Here is an 18,888-nt window from a genome sequence, read left to right on the forward strand (position 1 = left end):
CTCACAATACCGATAGTTACAAACCACTTTTTTTTTTCAAATAACGCCAATACAGAATTTGTATAAGCAATGATTAAATGTCGATTTTTTAATTATTAGTTAAAGCGCCTTTAAGCAAGTTTACATTGGACTTTTATGAAAGATATAAGGAAATTCAATTCAAACTCAAAGTTCTTTAGATTTTACTATCACAAAGGGCTTTTGATACTTGAATGATATATAAAAGAGTTCTTTCCTGAATGGTTATGATACGAATAAAAAACGATTCTTACAGCTATACCAAGATGTTTTTAAAAGTTGGAACCTGATTGGTAACCGAATGATTATTACTGAGATAACTTCCTTTCGGATAGATATCTTACATACTGTTAACAGACTGGAGCTGAGAAAAAAATCTTAGCTGGATTATCGACATCGAAATCCAATATTACAGAAGATAGTGCTTTATCAAGGCGAATAACTTAACTTATTGAAATATCCAGTTGATGAATTCTGATGAAGTTCAAGTTGGTTTTATTCACTTTCAATAAACACATTTCACAACATGAACTTCGTTAATTTGACATCAGTAATAACAAAAACAAAACTGAGATCATATGAATGTCTACTGAAAACTCAGCGAAGAAATGCCGGTAGAAACTCAAGGAATATTCCGGTTTCCATTACAGAAGTGTATGTGTGTGGTTTCTTCTAGAAAAGCCATCTAGATCTCTTTGCTGATCCCACTAATGGGAATCGAAACCCTGATTTTAGTGTTGTTATTCCGTAGACATACCGCTGTACTAGTGAGGGACTACCATTACACACGTGTTATATGTTAAATGTAAATAAACTATATATATATATGTGTGTGTGTGTGTGTGTGTGTGTGTGTATGTGTGTGTACATAACAAAATACTCCAGTAATATAAGTGGAAACCTGTATGTATTCTGGTTATGATTCAGTATTTTCGTGCTGCATAATACGTTAAAACAAGAAAACGAAGACTGTGCGAATTTGTAGTTTTATAGTTTTATACATATATTATAAAATAAAAAAGACATAAAGTAATAACTCATATACAATAACTTACAAAAGCCTATAATACCAACAACCCACTCTTTCTTGAACTGTCTCTCCAATTCAACGTAATCACTTCAAATGCAGTATGTTGAAATTCAGCTTGAGATTGTAATTGAGATTGAAATCCATGCTAGATGTACCGTTACAAAAGTTTACTGTTACAATTTAGACTGCACCAAAAGTTATCAATAGTTTCTAAACGGTTTTCAACAGTTCTCAAAAACCACAAAGCTTACGAAACTTTAGTATAATTTTAATCCCAGACTTACTGAAATTTTTAAGAGTCATAAACGAAAACAAACACAGCTTAAAACAAAATTCTACGATTAAAAATTAGATTCAAAAACTCCTTCTTATTTATTTCGTTAAATAAATTCATTTAGAGCATAAATCAGTCATTGTACTTTAAGTACATTCTTAATTTAAGAATACAACGATTAATCCTACAAATTATCCAAAGGTCTGACAAAATTAAACATCTATTAATTGCATCAGCACTTATATTATAAATTATTACAAAACGTAATTAATATTCAGTATTGATAAAGAATTCATCATTAATATCTGCATTTGCAAACTTGGTCCAAACTTAGACAAATTTTCAATTAAATTTTAATTATTTTTTATCATCTATCACATCTATGCATGATTGATAAGTAATAAAATTTCGCTTTTCACATCTTAAAAACAATTACTTAATTAAAGCTGAAATGAAAAAAAAATTATATGACATCGGGATTCTTAAATCATCTTACTCGTGTAAAGAAATTTTGTTTGTCATTACTTTTATGTGTCTTAATGCATTTGCATAGAATTTACTACCATATATAATATACAAATAATTTGTTTTTCTAGGTTGTAAAAGGAATCTCACTACTGAAGTTTTAAGAGTACTGTAATCTATACAAGTATAAAGGCTCGTAAATTAATACGGAAAACCATTGTTGAATGATTAACGAAAATTATAGAATTTAATTAAAATGAATTTGTCAGCATCTACGCATCACTTATTTCAGTCTCGAAGTAATTGTTTAATTACTATATTTTCAGTAAAAAACTAGACAAAAAATAAATGTTATCCTAAACAAAAGACTTAAATAGCACTTTTGAGCATATTCACTGTATTTTAGTTCAGGAGGTAGGAAACAGTGCGAACATTCGACACAAATTTTTTCAGCTTTTTCGACTCCACAAAATATAAAAAATATTTGGTAGCAATGAACGTTTGTTTTTCTTTGTGTTTTAAAGCCAAGTTGGAAATATATGTGTTAAAACACCAAAATAATATATATTAATTAGTTTTTAATCACCACTTAAAACTTTTTAAACATTTACTTTATAACGATAAGAATTAAAGGCCTATTTTTAGTATAATTTAATACATAAATGTAACGTAAGGCTTAGTTGGAACACAACTTGGTAAATTTTACTTTGATTTTGGTTGTGACTCAGTGTCTTAAAATTTCTGATTTAAACTGTTTAATGTTATATCACCAAAGTTATCAAAACTTAAGAAAAAAGTCTTTTCTAAAAATCAATATGAATTTTGAGCATTCAAGATAAAAACCATATTTGGCCTAAGAACAATTAGGTGATAGTTTTGTTCCTAAGTTACGATGAGCATCACCAAATGAGAAATATGAAAGCGTTTTTCGGCAGAATGAGAAATTTAATAAGCCTTCTGGTGGAATGAAATTATATTTAAGCAAATATGTGATATTATAATAAATCACAAGTATTTCACTTAGGTTAGAACTACTTTGTTATCCACATCATAAACTACACGGAAAGGTCGTCTTTTTGAAGTAAATGTAGAAATTGATTGATTTTATCCATATCAGTGACACAAACAGCAAAATTTTTGAATACAAGCAATAATCATTGCTTACCTTTTGCGTTGGTAAAAGAGTAAAAATGTATTACATTTGATTACACAGCTCTGCAAGTAAGGTTTAATATAGAAAAATAAATTTAAAATTTTATTTCCTTAAACTAATTTTAATATGAAAAATAAACTGCCTTACCCACAACACAGCCTTCCAGTGGTACCCCTGGTGGGCAGAGCAGAGATAGCACATTGTGTAGCTTGTGCTTAATTTCAAATAAAGAAACAAACAAACTCGCAAGTAAATATACTTATGTATACCAGCTGTGCGGATGTAATAATCCTACTGTTCATTGGTAAATGGGGAACTCAAGAGTTGGCGGTGGGTGGTGGTGATAAGATGCCTTCACTATAATATTATACTGCTAAATTAAAAACGACTCGCGCAGATAGGCCTCGTGTAGTTTTGCGCGAAATTCAAACCAAATACATATTATATATATATATATTATACGTGTTATATATATTCATACATATTAAATATTAAGTAAGAAATAAGGTAAGCGTAAAACCATATCAAAAATTGCATTTGCAATTTTAGTTGTTGTTGGTTTGAAATTTTTAATTCGAAAAATAAATACCACTAAGAATAATCTCAACTCGTGCCAGAAAAAAAAATCCAGATTTGTTTTTACGAAATTCAATTATTCATTTGTGATGCCTCTTATCTATTGTTTTTTTCATATACAATGTATTTCAAAAGTATTAAACTCCGACCAATAATGTCTTATTTTAATGAAATACAAATGATGTAAACAATTCTCTAATAATCTTGTTTTTATTCAAAACTCTAAGTATCAAAATTAATACTGTTATGCGACAAGGACATTGAATATCAATAAAATGTGCAAAACAGAAATATATAAACTAAATTTGCTGATTGCGTAGATATTCCACCCCCTAAGACAGTACTTGATGGAAGCAGCATTGGAAGAAATTATTGAATAGGTCTCTACGCTTTGAATAATGAGATGGTGTAAGTTTTGACCATTGTTCTTGGAAAAATTGCTATAATTCTGACAAGATCATTGAGAATCGTTAATGGATGAAATCGTTAAGACTCTCCATAAATTTTCTGTTGGATTCAGGTTAGGGCTTTATCTGGATCCTTCCAAGACATTTGTTTTCTGAAACCACACGAGCGTGGCTCTGGCCTATTGCTTTAGGTTATTGTTCTGTTTAAATGTGTATTTTCGATCCAGTGTTAGTAGATTTTTGGCTCATCGAATTAGGTTTTATTCTAGGATTCGTCTATACTTTATACTTTGCATCATCCATCTTCCCCTCAGTCCTGAAAAGTTTCCCAGTCCCTGTTGATGAGAAGCATTCTCGTAACATGATATTATCATTAATATGTTTGACATTTGAAATGGTCTTGACTGGATGATGTGTTGTGTTGGGCTTGCCTCTGATGTTACGTTTAGAATTTTGTACCAAAAGGTGAAACTTTTCCTCATCTGACCATAAAACCTTCTCCAAATTGCCTACATTATCATTTACATGCTTTGTCGCAAACTCAATACGAGATTTAAGGTGATTTTCTCAGTAATTACTTCTTTCTTTCCAGTTTTTCTTATAGGACAGCTTTGTGTATAAATCGAGATATTGTCCATGTATAAACACAGACTCCAGTCTCAGACATAGAATTATGCAAATATTACAACGTCACAGTTGGCTTTACAGTGGCATCCCTAACCAGTTTCCTGTTTGCTCAGATGTTTAGTTTGGAAGGATGGTCTGATGTGGGTAGTGACTTGGTGGTTTGAAACACATTACATTTCTTAATGGTGAACTTCACTATCTTCACTACATTCAAAGGAATAATAATCTACTTTAAAATTTTTGTACCTTTCCTGATTTGTGTTTGTCTACCACTTTATCGTTGACCTGTTTCGAAAGTTCTTTGGTCTTCAGAGTCGGTTTGTTGGATTACTCAGTAAGTTGTGGGTTTAACAGATGCATTTATTGTTTGATTACACACAGACAGAGACTATTACACCAATTACGTGGCCTCTCAAAATAATCTTTTGCATCTAAACTGATTAAGAGTTGCCGTAGCAGAGGGGCTGAAAACTTATACATTTGATAATACTCTAATTTTTTTCGAAAATCTAACTTACTTGCATAATATCAAAAGTATTTAGTTTCCTGAACTTGGAGTAGATTGTGTAGATTCTGAATATAAAGTCCTATTGGAAAGATTTATTTTTACAATTTCAGATTGCAACAAGATACGGAAACTTTGCAGAGGGATTAATACTTTTGCAAGGCACCGTACTTCAAAGATGACAAAAAGTTATTGTACAGTAACACATATAACCCACATTCGAGGAGCCTGACATTCAGACATCGTTTTGACAAGCTAACATCAACAGTATTTGTATTACAGTAATGCCTATTTTATCCATTCGAAACATACGACAATGAATTAATACATAAATTAACTCGTGGGCTACCCTGTTATGAACTATTACGGCTGAAATGCTTTTGAACTATAGCCTTATAAATTTTGATATATATGCTACATGGCCAAAAGAATGTGGACATTACTTCTAATTAGTGGATTCGGCTAATTCAGCCACTCCCATTGCTAACAGGTGCATAAAATCAAGCATGCAGCCATGAAATCTCCATAGACAAATATTGGCAATAGAATGGGTAGTACTGAAGAGCTCAGTGACTTTCAGCTTGACATAGTCATAGGATGCCACCTTTCTAACAGGTTAGTTCGTCAACATTCTGCCCTGCTAGAGCTTCTCCAGTCAACAGTAAGTGTTGAAGTGGAAACGTCCATGAGCAACAACAGCTCAGCCACGAATCAGTAGGCCACACAACCTCATAGAACAGGACCGCCGAGTGCTGAAGAGCGTGGCGCGTAAAACTCGTCTGACCACAGTTGCAATCCTCACTACCAAGTTTCAAACTGCCTCTGAAAACAAAGCCAGCACAAGAACTGCTTGTCGGGAGCTTCATAAAATGGGTTTCCGTAGCCGAGCAGCCGCACACAAGCCTAAGATGCAATGCGCAATGCAAAGCGTTGGCTGGAATGGGTTAAAGCAAACCGCCATTGGATTCTGGAGCAGTGGAAACGCGTTCTCTAAAGTTATGAATCACGACTCATTATCTGACGGATGAATCTGAGTTTGGCGGATGCCAGGAGAAGGCTATTTGCCTGAATGAATAGTGCCAACTGTAAAGTTTTGTGGAGAAGGAATAATGGTCTGGGGCCGTTTGCCATGGTTTGGGCTAGGTGTTTTTACTTCCAGTAAATGGAAATATTAATGCTACAGCATACATTGACATTCTAGAGAATTGTGTGCTTATAACTTTGTGGCAATAGTTTGGGAAAGCCCTTTTTGTTTCAGCATGACAATGGCTCTGTGTACAAAGCAAGGTCCATAAAGATTTGCTGAGGTTAGTGTGGAAGAACTTAACTGGCCTACATATACCCCATCGAACTCCTTTGGGATGAATTGGAACGCCGACTGCGAGCCATGTCTTCTCGCTCGACATCAGTGCCCGACCTCACTAATGCTCTTGTGGCTGAATCACGGCAGCCTTGTTTCAAAATCTGGTAAAAAGCCTTCCTAGAAGAGTGGAGAGTGTTATAGCAGTAAAGAGGTGGACCAACTCCATATTAATGGTCCATGATTTTGAAATGAGATGTTCAACAAGCACATATAGATGTGATGGTCGGGTGTCCACGTACCTTTGGCCATGTAATGTATTTGGATATAGTACTGGTTATTGCGCTTATTGAATCATTAATCCAAAGCGTTATGTTTGCTTAATTCAAAATTTACGGACATAGCCTTACAAAGTGCTATCAGTACATATAGCTGTATCTAATTATTAACTTGGGCCCGGCATGGCCAAGTGTATTAAGGCGTTCGACTCGTAATCCGAGGGTCGCGGATTCGAATCCCGATCGCACCAAACATGCTCGACCTTTCAGCCGTGGGGGGCGTTATTATGTGACGGTCAATCCCACTATTCGTTGGTAAAAGAGTAGCCCAAGAGTTGGCGGTAGGTGGTGATGTCTAGATGCCTTCCCTCTAGTCTTACACTGCTGAATTAGGGACGGCAAAATAATTATTGCAAATTACCTGCTACTGATTTGTAAATTTTTGGATCATCAGAGTATGTTTGGAGGTAAATATTTATCCAACGTTAATAAACTGTTACGTACGTTTAAAACAATTCCAAATAATGTTACTAACGGAGCTTATTTTCAAGATGCGGAATAAAAGTTAAGGAAATTGCATCACAGTGCTTACCCATCCACATTATTACACAAATACAAATAGCATAGTTAAAGTAAAGATAATACTGCACAAAAAAGGTTTTTGCTTCTTGAACACTGTTGGGTGTTTCTTATAGATTTTTGGCTGCTGATCACGAAAATCACATCCAAATTTTCCCATTACGTACCGTTTCACCGAAATATTCAGTTTTTCTACAATGAAAAACGATATCAGGACAACTAGAATCCGTCAATGCTTGCTGACTACTGTTGGACACTGCAACGTGATGCACCGGACATTGAATACAAACGAAAATCAGGAGCAAAACACTTTTAATTATGTTGAACTTAATAGCGTATTAGAAATAAACGCAATTAAATACGTTATTACTGGCAAATAGTTAACTGTCTATCTCCAGAGTTTCTACGTGATGAAGCAAAACCAAAACTACTTTTGTGCATACCCACCACATACCTGTCACAATCAGCAAAAACTGTTCAGGATGCAAAACTTTTCAAAAAATTGTTGTGCAGTGTAATTGTGCTAATGAATTTAGTAATATTTCTTAAATTGTAAATTTAATATGTTATCTAACGAAATAAAGAGTACTGTCTAGAATATTTAAACATTTAATAAGAACTGGGTTTAAATTAGCAATCTTGGGTCCTTAAGACTTATAGGATTTTAAGTAGGTTAAATATTTTAAACACTGAAACAAAAGGGAATTTCTTTTGTTAACGTTTAAGTCCGTCGAAGTACCCACCATTAAATAGTATTCTGTGTAACGCTAGTCCTGATGATGTATAATATGCTTGAGATATTTAATTACAGTAAAACTAATAATAATTGAAATAACGTCATTTTATACCAAAATAGTTCGTGTTTCCAGAGTTGAGTTAATAACGACTACCAAGTAAACTCCTTCAAGCGAATTAAAAAGAACTGAAATATTATAAAGGTTTCAGTTAATCACGGCTCGGCATGGGCAGGTGGGTTAAGGCGTTCGACTCGTAATCCGAGGGTCGCGGTTCGAATCCCGGGCGCACCAAACCTGCTCGCCCTTTCAGCCGTAGGGGCGTTATAATGTTACGGTCAATCCCACTATTCGTTATAAAAAGATTTGCCCAAGGGTTGGAGGTGAGTGGTGATGACTAGCTGCCTCCCTTTAGCCTCCACTGCTAAATTAGGGACGGCTAGTGCAGATAGCCTTCGAGTAGCTTTGCGCGAAATTCAAAAATAAACAAACAATCAGTTAATCAGTAGCAGTTCTTGACTGATAAATGTATTAAGTAGGTAACTATTGATAGCTAGTCACTGTCAGCTTGGATGAGAATATAAGTAATAATATTATATTAAATAGAATTCTACTATACATGGTGGAGTTTCAGAACCAATAGTTTTTATAGTATCACTGTATTAATTTGTGTGTTTTAATATACAATAACATAATTAATTAAGACATTTGTCTGTATTTACAAATCATTCTAAGCCTAATAAAACTGTTGATGTGAATAACATGAAGTCAGAGTATAACTTACTTTTCTCAGTGAAATAAAACCAGACGATGCGTGGAAAGGAATTGTATGTCAATTTATACTTCACAAGTAAAATTCGTTTTGTAGTGTTATAAATATCTTGTGTTTGCTTAATTGATGTTGAATTTAAGAATTCAAATTAAAGATAGAATTAAAATTAAAATTTAAATTTTCTTTTGCATTAAAATTACATTTTATATTCAAACACTGAATATCATCGTCAATAGCACACATAATAAATCAAGATCTCCAATACTTGCTGTTTTAATAACTCAAATAGAAAAACACTACTTCTTAAAGGCCTTATTGAAATAGACAAAAACCTGTAGATTCTTAAAGCTGATCACAGTACATTTAGACTAAGCGATTTCTTGGCTTCTGAGGTACATAAATTTATCGTGGTTTAAACCGTTAACTCCTACTATTTCTCTCATACACATATAAGTAATTTTTTATTATTTTCCATTTAACAAATGGAAAGTTATTTAGTAATTTATATTTATTTCTTACTTCAAAGTCCTATCTCTGTCGACCCCTAGTGGTACAGCGGCATTTCTGCAGACTCACACTGCTAGAAACCGGGTTTCGATACCTGTGGTGGGCAGAGCACATATAGCCTATTGTGTAGCTTTGTGCTTAATTCCAAATAATCAAGCAATGAAACCTACATGTCTCTATGTACATATATAATTCATTTTTGAGCCCTTAATTATTTGTATAACACCTGTATTAAAACAGTAATATTTTAAAGGGAAAATAATTTGTGTCTATAACATCATACAACGTATATAATTTAAAATATTATATGTGAAGTCATACTTAAATTATTCTAAATTCTAATGTTCGTTTTTAAACGTCTTGTGGAAAATTCCTTACACTATATAATAGAAGTATTGTATGTATATTTAAAATTCATGATTTAAGTCTGACTACTATGTTGATATAGAGGATTTACTTTCGTAGAGATCATTGGCATGACAGATTTTCTAGAGGTAATATTTTCAATCTTATTTTTACTAGTTTATATTTCAGTCTTTGTGCTTTAATTTCCATTTAGAAGAAACTTGTTGAATATTATTTAGTTACTGAAGCAACAAACTTAATGTTTCATGTCTCCTGGAGCACCCTTAATGGATTGTTTGTTTGATTAGAATTAAGCACAAAGCCTCACACCACGGGTATCGAAACCCAGTTTCTAGCAGTTTGAATCCGCAGATATTCCACTATGCCATGGGGGCACCCTGAAGGAAACTATATATATATATATATATATAATAACTCCATTAAGTTCTTTATATAAAATGATGCAACATGTAATATTTCACTGACATTTTACTGTCAGTAGTCTCATGTAGTATGTAGTCACATATTTTCTAGTTGTTGTTTGTAATAAATGTTACTATTTATATTATTCAATAAGAATTACCTTTTTTGAACATCTAAAAATATCATAAAAATTGAATTTGATGATAGAATTGTCCGTATGGCATAATATCTTTACTTAAGTGTGTACAGGTTTAATAAAATAAGAAGTATATAAATTTATTATTTCTTACAATGATTTATATCAACCTCCAGGTTATTATACTTATTTGCAAATTGTGTTGTATTTAAAAGTGAAAAAATGAGTGACAATATTTATAAATATTTATGTTCGAATAAATTTTGTAAGATGAAATATATTGGAATTTCATACATTGTGAATCCAATTTAAATTTTGAAAAATCTAGTAACAACATATAAACATGTACAACAAAGTCTGATGATAACTTGAAAGTTCCCAAAATGTCTAAATATAGTAAAGCAAACGAATATTTAAATTTACATCAATATAAAAACAAATCTACATGAATACAAATAACGGAAATTCAAACTTAATATGAACACGTTGACCTCACTTACAGAATTACATAAAATTAGGTTCGGATGCAAATAATCTAGTCTACAACATCCCACGACTAAACCCTTCATTGAAAATAATGACTGTGTGTTTTATTCAAATTATTTGGAATTATGAAATTCAACTTAGAAATATATTGCTTGTCTTTTAACAAAGGTTTTATTATGCTATCAATACAAAAACTAATTAATATGACGGATAGAACACAAATTTCATAAAATATATTGTCCATAGAAAGTAACCACAATATTTCCATGCTTTTACTTTTCATTCTTAATTGAAATATTTTTCAGTTTTTAAGTTGGTGCATATAATGAAGGTACGAAACTCGTAAAATGTTTCACTTGATATTTTAATGTTTCTCATAATTCATAAATATATGCTACGAAAGTGTTTCTTCTATGACTTGAAAAAAATAAAATAGAAAATTACTCATAATCCCAGAATTCGTGTGTTTTGCCAGGGACTACTATTAGTATAAACGTTTTATCTTTATTTATAAACATTATATTAAACTATTCTGTGTATGTAGGTTTTGAAGCTGCCATCCCTGGATACGAGAGATACAGTATGCTTGTTGATGTAGAAAGAGGTATTTACAATCTAAGAATTAGAGACTGTAGGCTTGAAGACGAAGGTGAATACCAATGCCAGGTAGCTGAATAAAGTGGTTATTTTACTAATATCAAATAGTGTTGAACTTAATTTCGTGGTACCTCACAATTAATTTAATTTTTAAACCTATTATATTGAGTGGTGTATATCTTAAGTTGATAAATTTTTGTGCTTACAACGACAACATATTTTGAGGAATATATTGCAAATAAATTGAGATATTAGAACAAAAACGTCGAATGTTATTCATACATAGGAAAGTGTATTTTAATAAGTTTGAACTGAAAGCTTTCAACGTAATTTCAACATAACTGTCAATGTTTCACTTGTAATTCAAAATTCCTTATACAATTTATTTTATTTCATATCGATAATTATTCGAAAAGTAATATGAGTTCTGTTATAGATTATTGTGTTGGATAACATTTCATATAATGTCACTTAATTGAAAGACTAAAGAACAAAATTCGTTAAAGTAATAGAATATTCAAGAATAACCAAATAACAATATTATTTATACAATTCTCTGTGGCAGTTTACTGGCTTTAGTACCTATTCAACGAAGCATACACTAGGTGTCATTATATTGTGTTCTAACTTGGGTTTATCTTGTATAGATATTTTAGCATCATTTGTTAAAAGCATATTTGCAAGTTTTTGGTGTTTTCTTTTCAATATAGGTTGGACCAGGTTTTGATCAAGACCCAATAAGAGCAGTCGCCCGACTAACTGTGTTGGGTAAGTCTGTGAAAAAAACGATAAGAAATATATTAAACAGATCTGTTCAGTTTCAACGTTGTAGGAACTACTTAGGAAAATTTATCTTACAAGATGACGATATTTAAAAATTTAGAATTTTTCCCCGAATATTTATCGTTCGATATTTCATTTGATTTGCATTTAGAAAGACATCAGGCAGACATATTTACATACAAAATCGGCAGTTGAATATATAATCCTTTTTGGCTATTTATGTAAATTAATATGTTATAACTTGACTTTCCATGTCTAGTTTAATTACTACAAACTTTAATAGCTTCTTCATTTCAAGTGCAAGCCTCTAGCATTGGATATCTTGCCTTGTACCAGCCGCAGGTAACAAATCTTTAAATTCAGCTTTATCACCTTTCAGATAGGAATCTCATAAATATTTAAGTAGGAAATAATGTAATATTGTATTGTATCAAGGTCTTGCATCTGAAGTGATTGAACAGTTTTAAAATTAATTTTAGTACCATAGATGATCGACAGTTTTCAATCATATGTCTAATGAATTTTATTAATTTTTGTGCGTGTTAGTATATACATGTATGCGCTCACATATTATATATGTCAATATGCATTTTCCTGTCACTTGAATTTATTTAAAAGAAATTTATATTTCTTGACCAATATACTTTACCTAGGAGAGTCCATCAGATATTAATTTGAAAAAATTTGCAACTTATAATCTTAATACAAAAATGATTAAAATTATTTTAAAACACAAAAATGCTATACTTTCGAAATACTATAGTTTCTTTTATTATGTTCTTAATATTAAGTTAACCTCGAGGACGTTGAGTTGACATTATTTTATTAATCCTGATTTTCTCTGTTAGAGTCTTTTAAACTGAAAAATAAATTCAAATATCAATTATTTATCTGACAGCCTAAAAAAGTAGCAATATAATGTATGATGTTTTATTGTTATTTTAATTTTTAATTTTATTTGTAAAAGTGAAGATATTAATGTTTTATGTATAGATGTTTTTGTTTTTGAAATTTCGCACAAAGCTACTCGAGGGCTATCTGCTGTGCTAGCCGTCCCTAATTTAGCAGTGTAAGACTAGAGGGAAGGCAGCTAGTCATCACCACCCACCGCAAACTCTTGGGCTACTCTATTACCAACGAATAGTGGGATTGACCGTAACATTATAACGCCCCCACGGCTGAAAGGGCGAGCATGTTTCGCGCGACACGGGCACAAACTCGCGACCCTCGGATTACGAGTCGCACGCCTTACGCGCTAGGCCATGCCAGGCCGTTTATGTATAGATACATTATCAAACATCCGTCAATACATAATGCATTAATGTTTAGTTCTGTTGCTATCATTACATTTTAACTAAAACTGCTAATTTTTAATCAAAGACAAAACTAAACCAAAAGAATTCTTTATTAAATTTGAAACTTTCTTGCAACAGAAGTGGGTTATTGAACGACAACAACGCTAGTCAGAAACGTCAGATATCATGTCCTGTTTGAAAATTTAATTAATTATGTTTTTGTATCAGTGTTTTTATTACCACTTTACACTCTAAAATATACAAACTTCCTAAGAAATACACAACTCTTCAAAACACTAATAGCTATGAGTGTATTGAACGATTAAGTGACTTCGTTCACGATCATAAGAATTTTGTTTGTTTGTTTGTTTTGGAATTTCGCACAAAGCTACTCGAGGGCTATCTGTGCTAGCCGTTCCTAATTTAGCAGTGTAAGACTAGAGGGAAGGCAGCTAGTCATCACCACCCACCGCCAACTCTTGGGCTACTCTTTTACCAACGAATAGTGGGATTGACCGTACCATTATAACGCCCACCACGGCTGGGAGGGCAAGCATGTTTGGCGCGACTCGGGCGCGAACCCGCGACCCTCAGATTACGAAGCGCACGCCTTAACGCGCTAGGCCATGCCAGGCCGATCATAAGAAGGCCCGAAATGTCCAGGTGATGAGGCACTCGATTCGTTCGTTATCTAAGGGTCGCGGATTCAAATCTCTGTCACATGAAACATGCTCAGCCTTTGAGCCGTGGGTCGTTATAAATTTCGATCAATCCCACTATTCGTTGGTAAAAGAAGAGTAGCCCAAGAGTCGGCGGTGGGTGGTGATGAGTAGCTGTCTTCCCTCTAGCTTTACACTGCTAAATTATGGACGGGTAGCACAAATAACTCTCGTGTACTTTTGCGCGAAATTCAAAACAAACAAACAAATATAAAATAAAATGTTAAAATAATGAAATTATAATGCGTACTAGCAAAAATATTCTATGTTGTTATAAGTATTCCAGGGCACAGGTGGGCAGAACATAGATAGCGCATTGTGTAGTTTTGTGCTTAATTACAAACAAACAAAATAATTAGCTATTCCTCAGAACATTGTGAAAGTGTGACGAGTTATTTTGCCATACAATAAAATAGATGAAACGGTTAGTGAAAAATTTTTAAATAATTTTACTTAAACACAGCAAGAAAAAATGATTTTTTAATATCGTTGGCACCACATTTTCTGACAGATGTTAAATACATGAACTTTGTAGGTTTTTTATTCTGCTGCCCCATGTGATTATCATACTATCTTTATTGGCTCTTCTTTTTTTCAGTATTTACTCAAAGCTATTCGAAATTTATCCGTCAGCCATCTTCAATTTTAAACTAAAAGACTATGGGGAAAACAGTTAACAGTCCCCAATGCCAACTCTTGGGCTACTTATGACTGACCGAAAAATGTGGTTTGGCTGTCATTCTTATAATCAACCTACATGTCCAAATCGCAAGTGTGTTTTGTTTATTCATGTATGCGATATGCTCTACAAAATCTTCAAGTAGTAAATATTTTATATTATCTACTATTTTCGTACAATATGTATTTCAGAGCGGTAGTCACAATGTAGCATCTTGGTAGTAAATTCACGCATGAATAACAAATATTTCAAGATATTTGTTTATCTTCCTGTTTTTTCTCAAACTATCACTGTAAATGTTTCTTCATACCTGAAATATATATATATGTAAAGTCATGTGAAAAAGTTAGGACACCCTATGAAAACCTGTGTATTTGTGTAACATTTTTGGATATATAGATATTTAATTTCAATTTCAACAATACTGAGATATTATAGGAATATAACTAAACAATTAGAACTGAAGAAAAGACTTTTCAAAATCTTCTGTAAATGTAATTCTACAAAAATGTATATTCTATCTGAGGAAAAAGTTAGGACACCCTACCCCCTAATAGCCAGTGTTACCCCCTTTGGCTGAAATAACTGCAGTGAGACGTTTCTTGTAGCCATCTACCAGTCTCTGACAACGTCTGAAGAAAGTTTGTCCCACTCCTCAATGCAGAATTCTGTCAGCTGTGAGATGTTTGAGGGGTTTCTTGCATGTACAGCCCATTTTAAGTCACCCCACAGCATTTCAATGGGATTAAGACCTGGGCTTTGACTCGGCCTTCCAGGACTCTTCATTTCTTAGTTTTCAGCCAGTTCTCGGTGGATTTACTGGTATGTTTTGGGTCATTGTCGTGTTGCAGGGTCCAGTTCCGCTTCAGCTTTAATTTTCGTATAGATGGTCTCACATGATTCTCAAGCACTCTCTGATACACAGTAGAATTCATGGTGGATTCTATGATTGTGAGCTGACCAGGTTCTACTACAGCAAAACAGATCCAAACCATGACACTTCCACCTCCATGCTTTACAGTTGGTGTGGGGTTTTTTTCCTGGAATGCTGTATTTGGTTTATGCTAAACATGTCCTTTATTCTGGTGTCCAAATAATTCAATATTGGACTCATCTGTCCAAAGAACATTATTCCAGAAGTACTGGTCTTTGTTTACATTCTCTCTGGCAAACTTTAGTCTGTCCTAGATGTTTCTCTTAGAGAGCAAAGGTTTCCTCCTTGCACACCCCCATGCAAGTTAAACTTGTGCAGTCTCTTTCTGATTGTAGAGGCATGCACTTTCATATCAACAGTAGCCAGAGCCTGCTGTCGGTTCTGTGATGACATGTTAGGGTGTTTGGAGACCTCTTTTAACATCTTACGGTCTGCTCTCGGGGTGAACTTGCTTGGACGACCAGACCTGGGTATGTTAGCAGTTGTTTTGAAAGCCTTCCAATTGTTGATTATTTTCCGGACAGCGGAATGGCTGATTTCAAAATCTTTTGGGATCTTTTTAAATCCCTTACCAGACTCATAAACTGCTACAATTTTCTTTCTGAAGGCCTCAGACAGTTCTTTTGCTCTCACCATGGTACTCACTCTCACTTCAACAGTCAGGAGCACAACAAACTAAATGTCTGAGGTTTAAATATGGTAAGCCTCATTCAAAATGCTGAGTAACGATCTTCTAATCGTGTGCACTTGGTGTGATATACCTGTGTGTGAGTTGAGCCATTTTAAGTGGAAATAAATGTGTGGGGTGTTCTAACTTTTTCCGCAGTTAGAATATGCATTTTTGTATAATTACATTTACAGAAGATCTTGAAAAGTCTTTTCTACAGTTTTAATTGTTTAGTTATATTCCTATAATCTCTCAGTATTGTTAAATGAGATTAAATATCTATATATCCAAAAATGTTACAGAAATACACAGGTTTTCATAGGGTGTCCTAACTTTTTCACATGACTGTATATTGTTGAATGTGTATTGCGCAAGTCTTGACTGTTTTATAAGTTTGTAGAATATTTTCGAGAGTAACAATAAAAAATAGGGTGTTCTAACTTTTTCACATAACTGTATGTATTTCATTCTAAGATGCTGTTATGTAAGGCCCGGCATGGCTAGGTGTGTTAAGGCGTTTGACTCGTAATCTGAGGGTAGCGGGTTCGAATCCTCGTCACACCAAACATACTCGCCCTTTCAGCCGTGGGGGCGTGATAATGTTATGGTCAATCCCACTATTCCTTGATAAAAGAGTAGCCCAAGAGTTGGCGGTGGGTAGTGATGACTAGCTGCCTTCCCTCTAGTCTTACACTGCAAAATTAGAAATGGCTAGCGCAGATAGCTCTCCTGTAGCTTTGCGAGAAATTCAAACAAACTATTATGGAAGATGTGCTTCCTAAATGATAGTTAAAATATTCTATTGTTAGCTTTGTGATCAAAACCTTTTTATGAAAATACTTTTTTATTTGGTTTAAGTTATCAAACCTAACATCTTTTTACATTATTAATAGTATAGTAATTACCTTGCGAAAAATCTCGCTTTAGTGAAATGTTTTTTATCAGTGCAGAAAAACTGCTAAAATATTTCCTATCTATTAGTTTATATTTCGCTATAGAAACTATCATTGTTGTTGTTTTAGTACCTCCAGACCAGCTGACAATAAACGGAAGAGCAAGATACGATGTTTTGAAAGTCCATAGAGGCGAGAGAATTACTCTGGCTTGTAGTGCACAAGGAAGCAAGCCACCCGTTCAGCTCAAATGGTATAGGAACAATATCCAATTATTAGCAGGTAGGTACAAGTTACTTAAAGTTGTTTTTGTTTAAAGGACGCCATCCGTTTTGATCAAATTGTGTAGGGACAATATCCAATTATTAGAAAGTAGGTAAAAATTATGTATAGTTGTCTTTGATTAAAGCAAGCCACGCATTCGGCTTAAATGGTATAGGAACATAAATAAGTAGGTAGGTTCAAGTTATGAATAAATGTTCCTTATTCGAGGAAGCCATCTGTTCAACACAAAGGATATAGGAATAATATCCAAATATTAATGGGTAAGTACAAGTTAGTGTAAATCTTTTTTAATTCCATTTTATACAGTTTATATGTATGTATAATCATACTTTACATTTACTGAATTCAGATATACATCTATGTTTACAACACTTTGTAAGTAAATACGATACTTAGGTTTACTTATTTAAAGGATGACTGGTTTTTTAGACTGTTCGGACCTATTTTCTCCAATTATAATGCTTCACTTTTATTTGTTGTATCAATTTTTGTTTCTATTGATCTTTTCAGAATCGGGAGATATTCGACAGCAAGAAAATAAACTATTCACTACATTAAGCACGATTTTACTATATCCTTCTTTGGATGACAATGACGCCATCTATGTTTGTGAAGCCGTCCATCCTGCCATGCCAGAACCATGGAAAACTTCTGTAACCATAAGTGTCCTTTGTAAGCTTTCTGTCAGTAAATTATTTTCCATATTCAACGCAGGCATATACTGAAAGTTATTTCGTAGTTAACAATTATGAAATATTAATTATTGTAAAGAATACTTTTACTTTTTATAAATATTCTACTTTTGCTAATTTTTAGACCAGAAGCTAAACGACTTTCACAATTAATTTGGCCCGGCATGGCCTAGCGCGTAAGGCGTGCGACTCGTAATCCGAGGGTCGCGGGTTCGAGCCCGCGTCGCGCTAAACATGCTCGCCCACCCAGCCGTGGGGGTGTATAATGTGACGGTCAATCCCACTATTCGTTGGTAAAGAGTAGCCCAAGAGTTGGCGGTGGGTGGTGATGACTAGCTGCCTTCCCTCTAGTCTTACACTGCTAAATTAGGGACGGCTAGCACAGATAGCCCTCGAGTAGCTTTGTGCGAAATTCCCAAACAAACAAACAAACACAATTAATTTAAAAAATTTATAATCATCTAAAGCATAAAACTGTTTTGAACATACACAGTAGGAAGTTATGCTCGACGTGACTGTATACAAGAAGTAACTTGTTTATAGACGTATTAACGTCAGAAATCTTAGCCATGTTTTCTGTTATCTAAAATAAATTTAATTATTTTAAATACATATATGTATACTGTACGCTTACAATGTTAACCTTTGAACGTTTCGATAATCTTTAACAAGAAATAACGCATACATGAATTCAAATTGGTGCAACGTAAACATTTTCTTACTTTTCCA

General features: G+C 33.5%; 1 protein-coding gene across 1 annotated transcript in view; it reads left to right on the forward strand.

Annotated features, from left to right (window-relative positions):
• Window positions 1-18,888, forward strand: part of LOC143238036 (nephrin-like) — a 154,318-nt gene that overhangs the window by 83,473 nt on the left and 51,957 nt on the right. Inside the window, exons 3-6 of the mRNA XM_076477934.1 lie at window positions 11,160-11,281; window positions 11,923-11,980; window positions 17,312-17,464; window positions 17,978-18,139. Of these exons, the coding sequence (XP_076334049.1) occupies window positions 11,160-11,281; window positions 11,923-11,980; window positions 17,312-17,464; window positions 17,978-18,139 (495 nt within the window). The remainder of the gene's footprint in view (window positions 1-11,159; window positions 11,282-11,922; window positions 11,981-17,311; window positions 17,465-17,977; window positions 18,140-18,888) is intronic.

The sequence above is a fragment of the Tachypleus tridentatus genome, chromosome 13 (assembly GCF_004210375.1).
Source record: "Tachypleus tridentatus isolate NWPU-2018 chromosome 13, ASM421037v1, whole genome shotgun sequence".
NCBI lineage: Eukaryota > Metazoa > Arthropoda > Merostomata > Xiphosura > Limulidae > Tachypleus > Tachypleus tridentatus.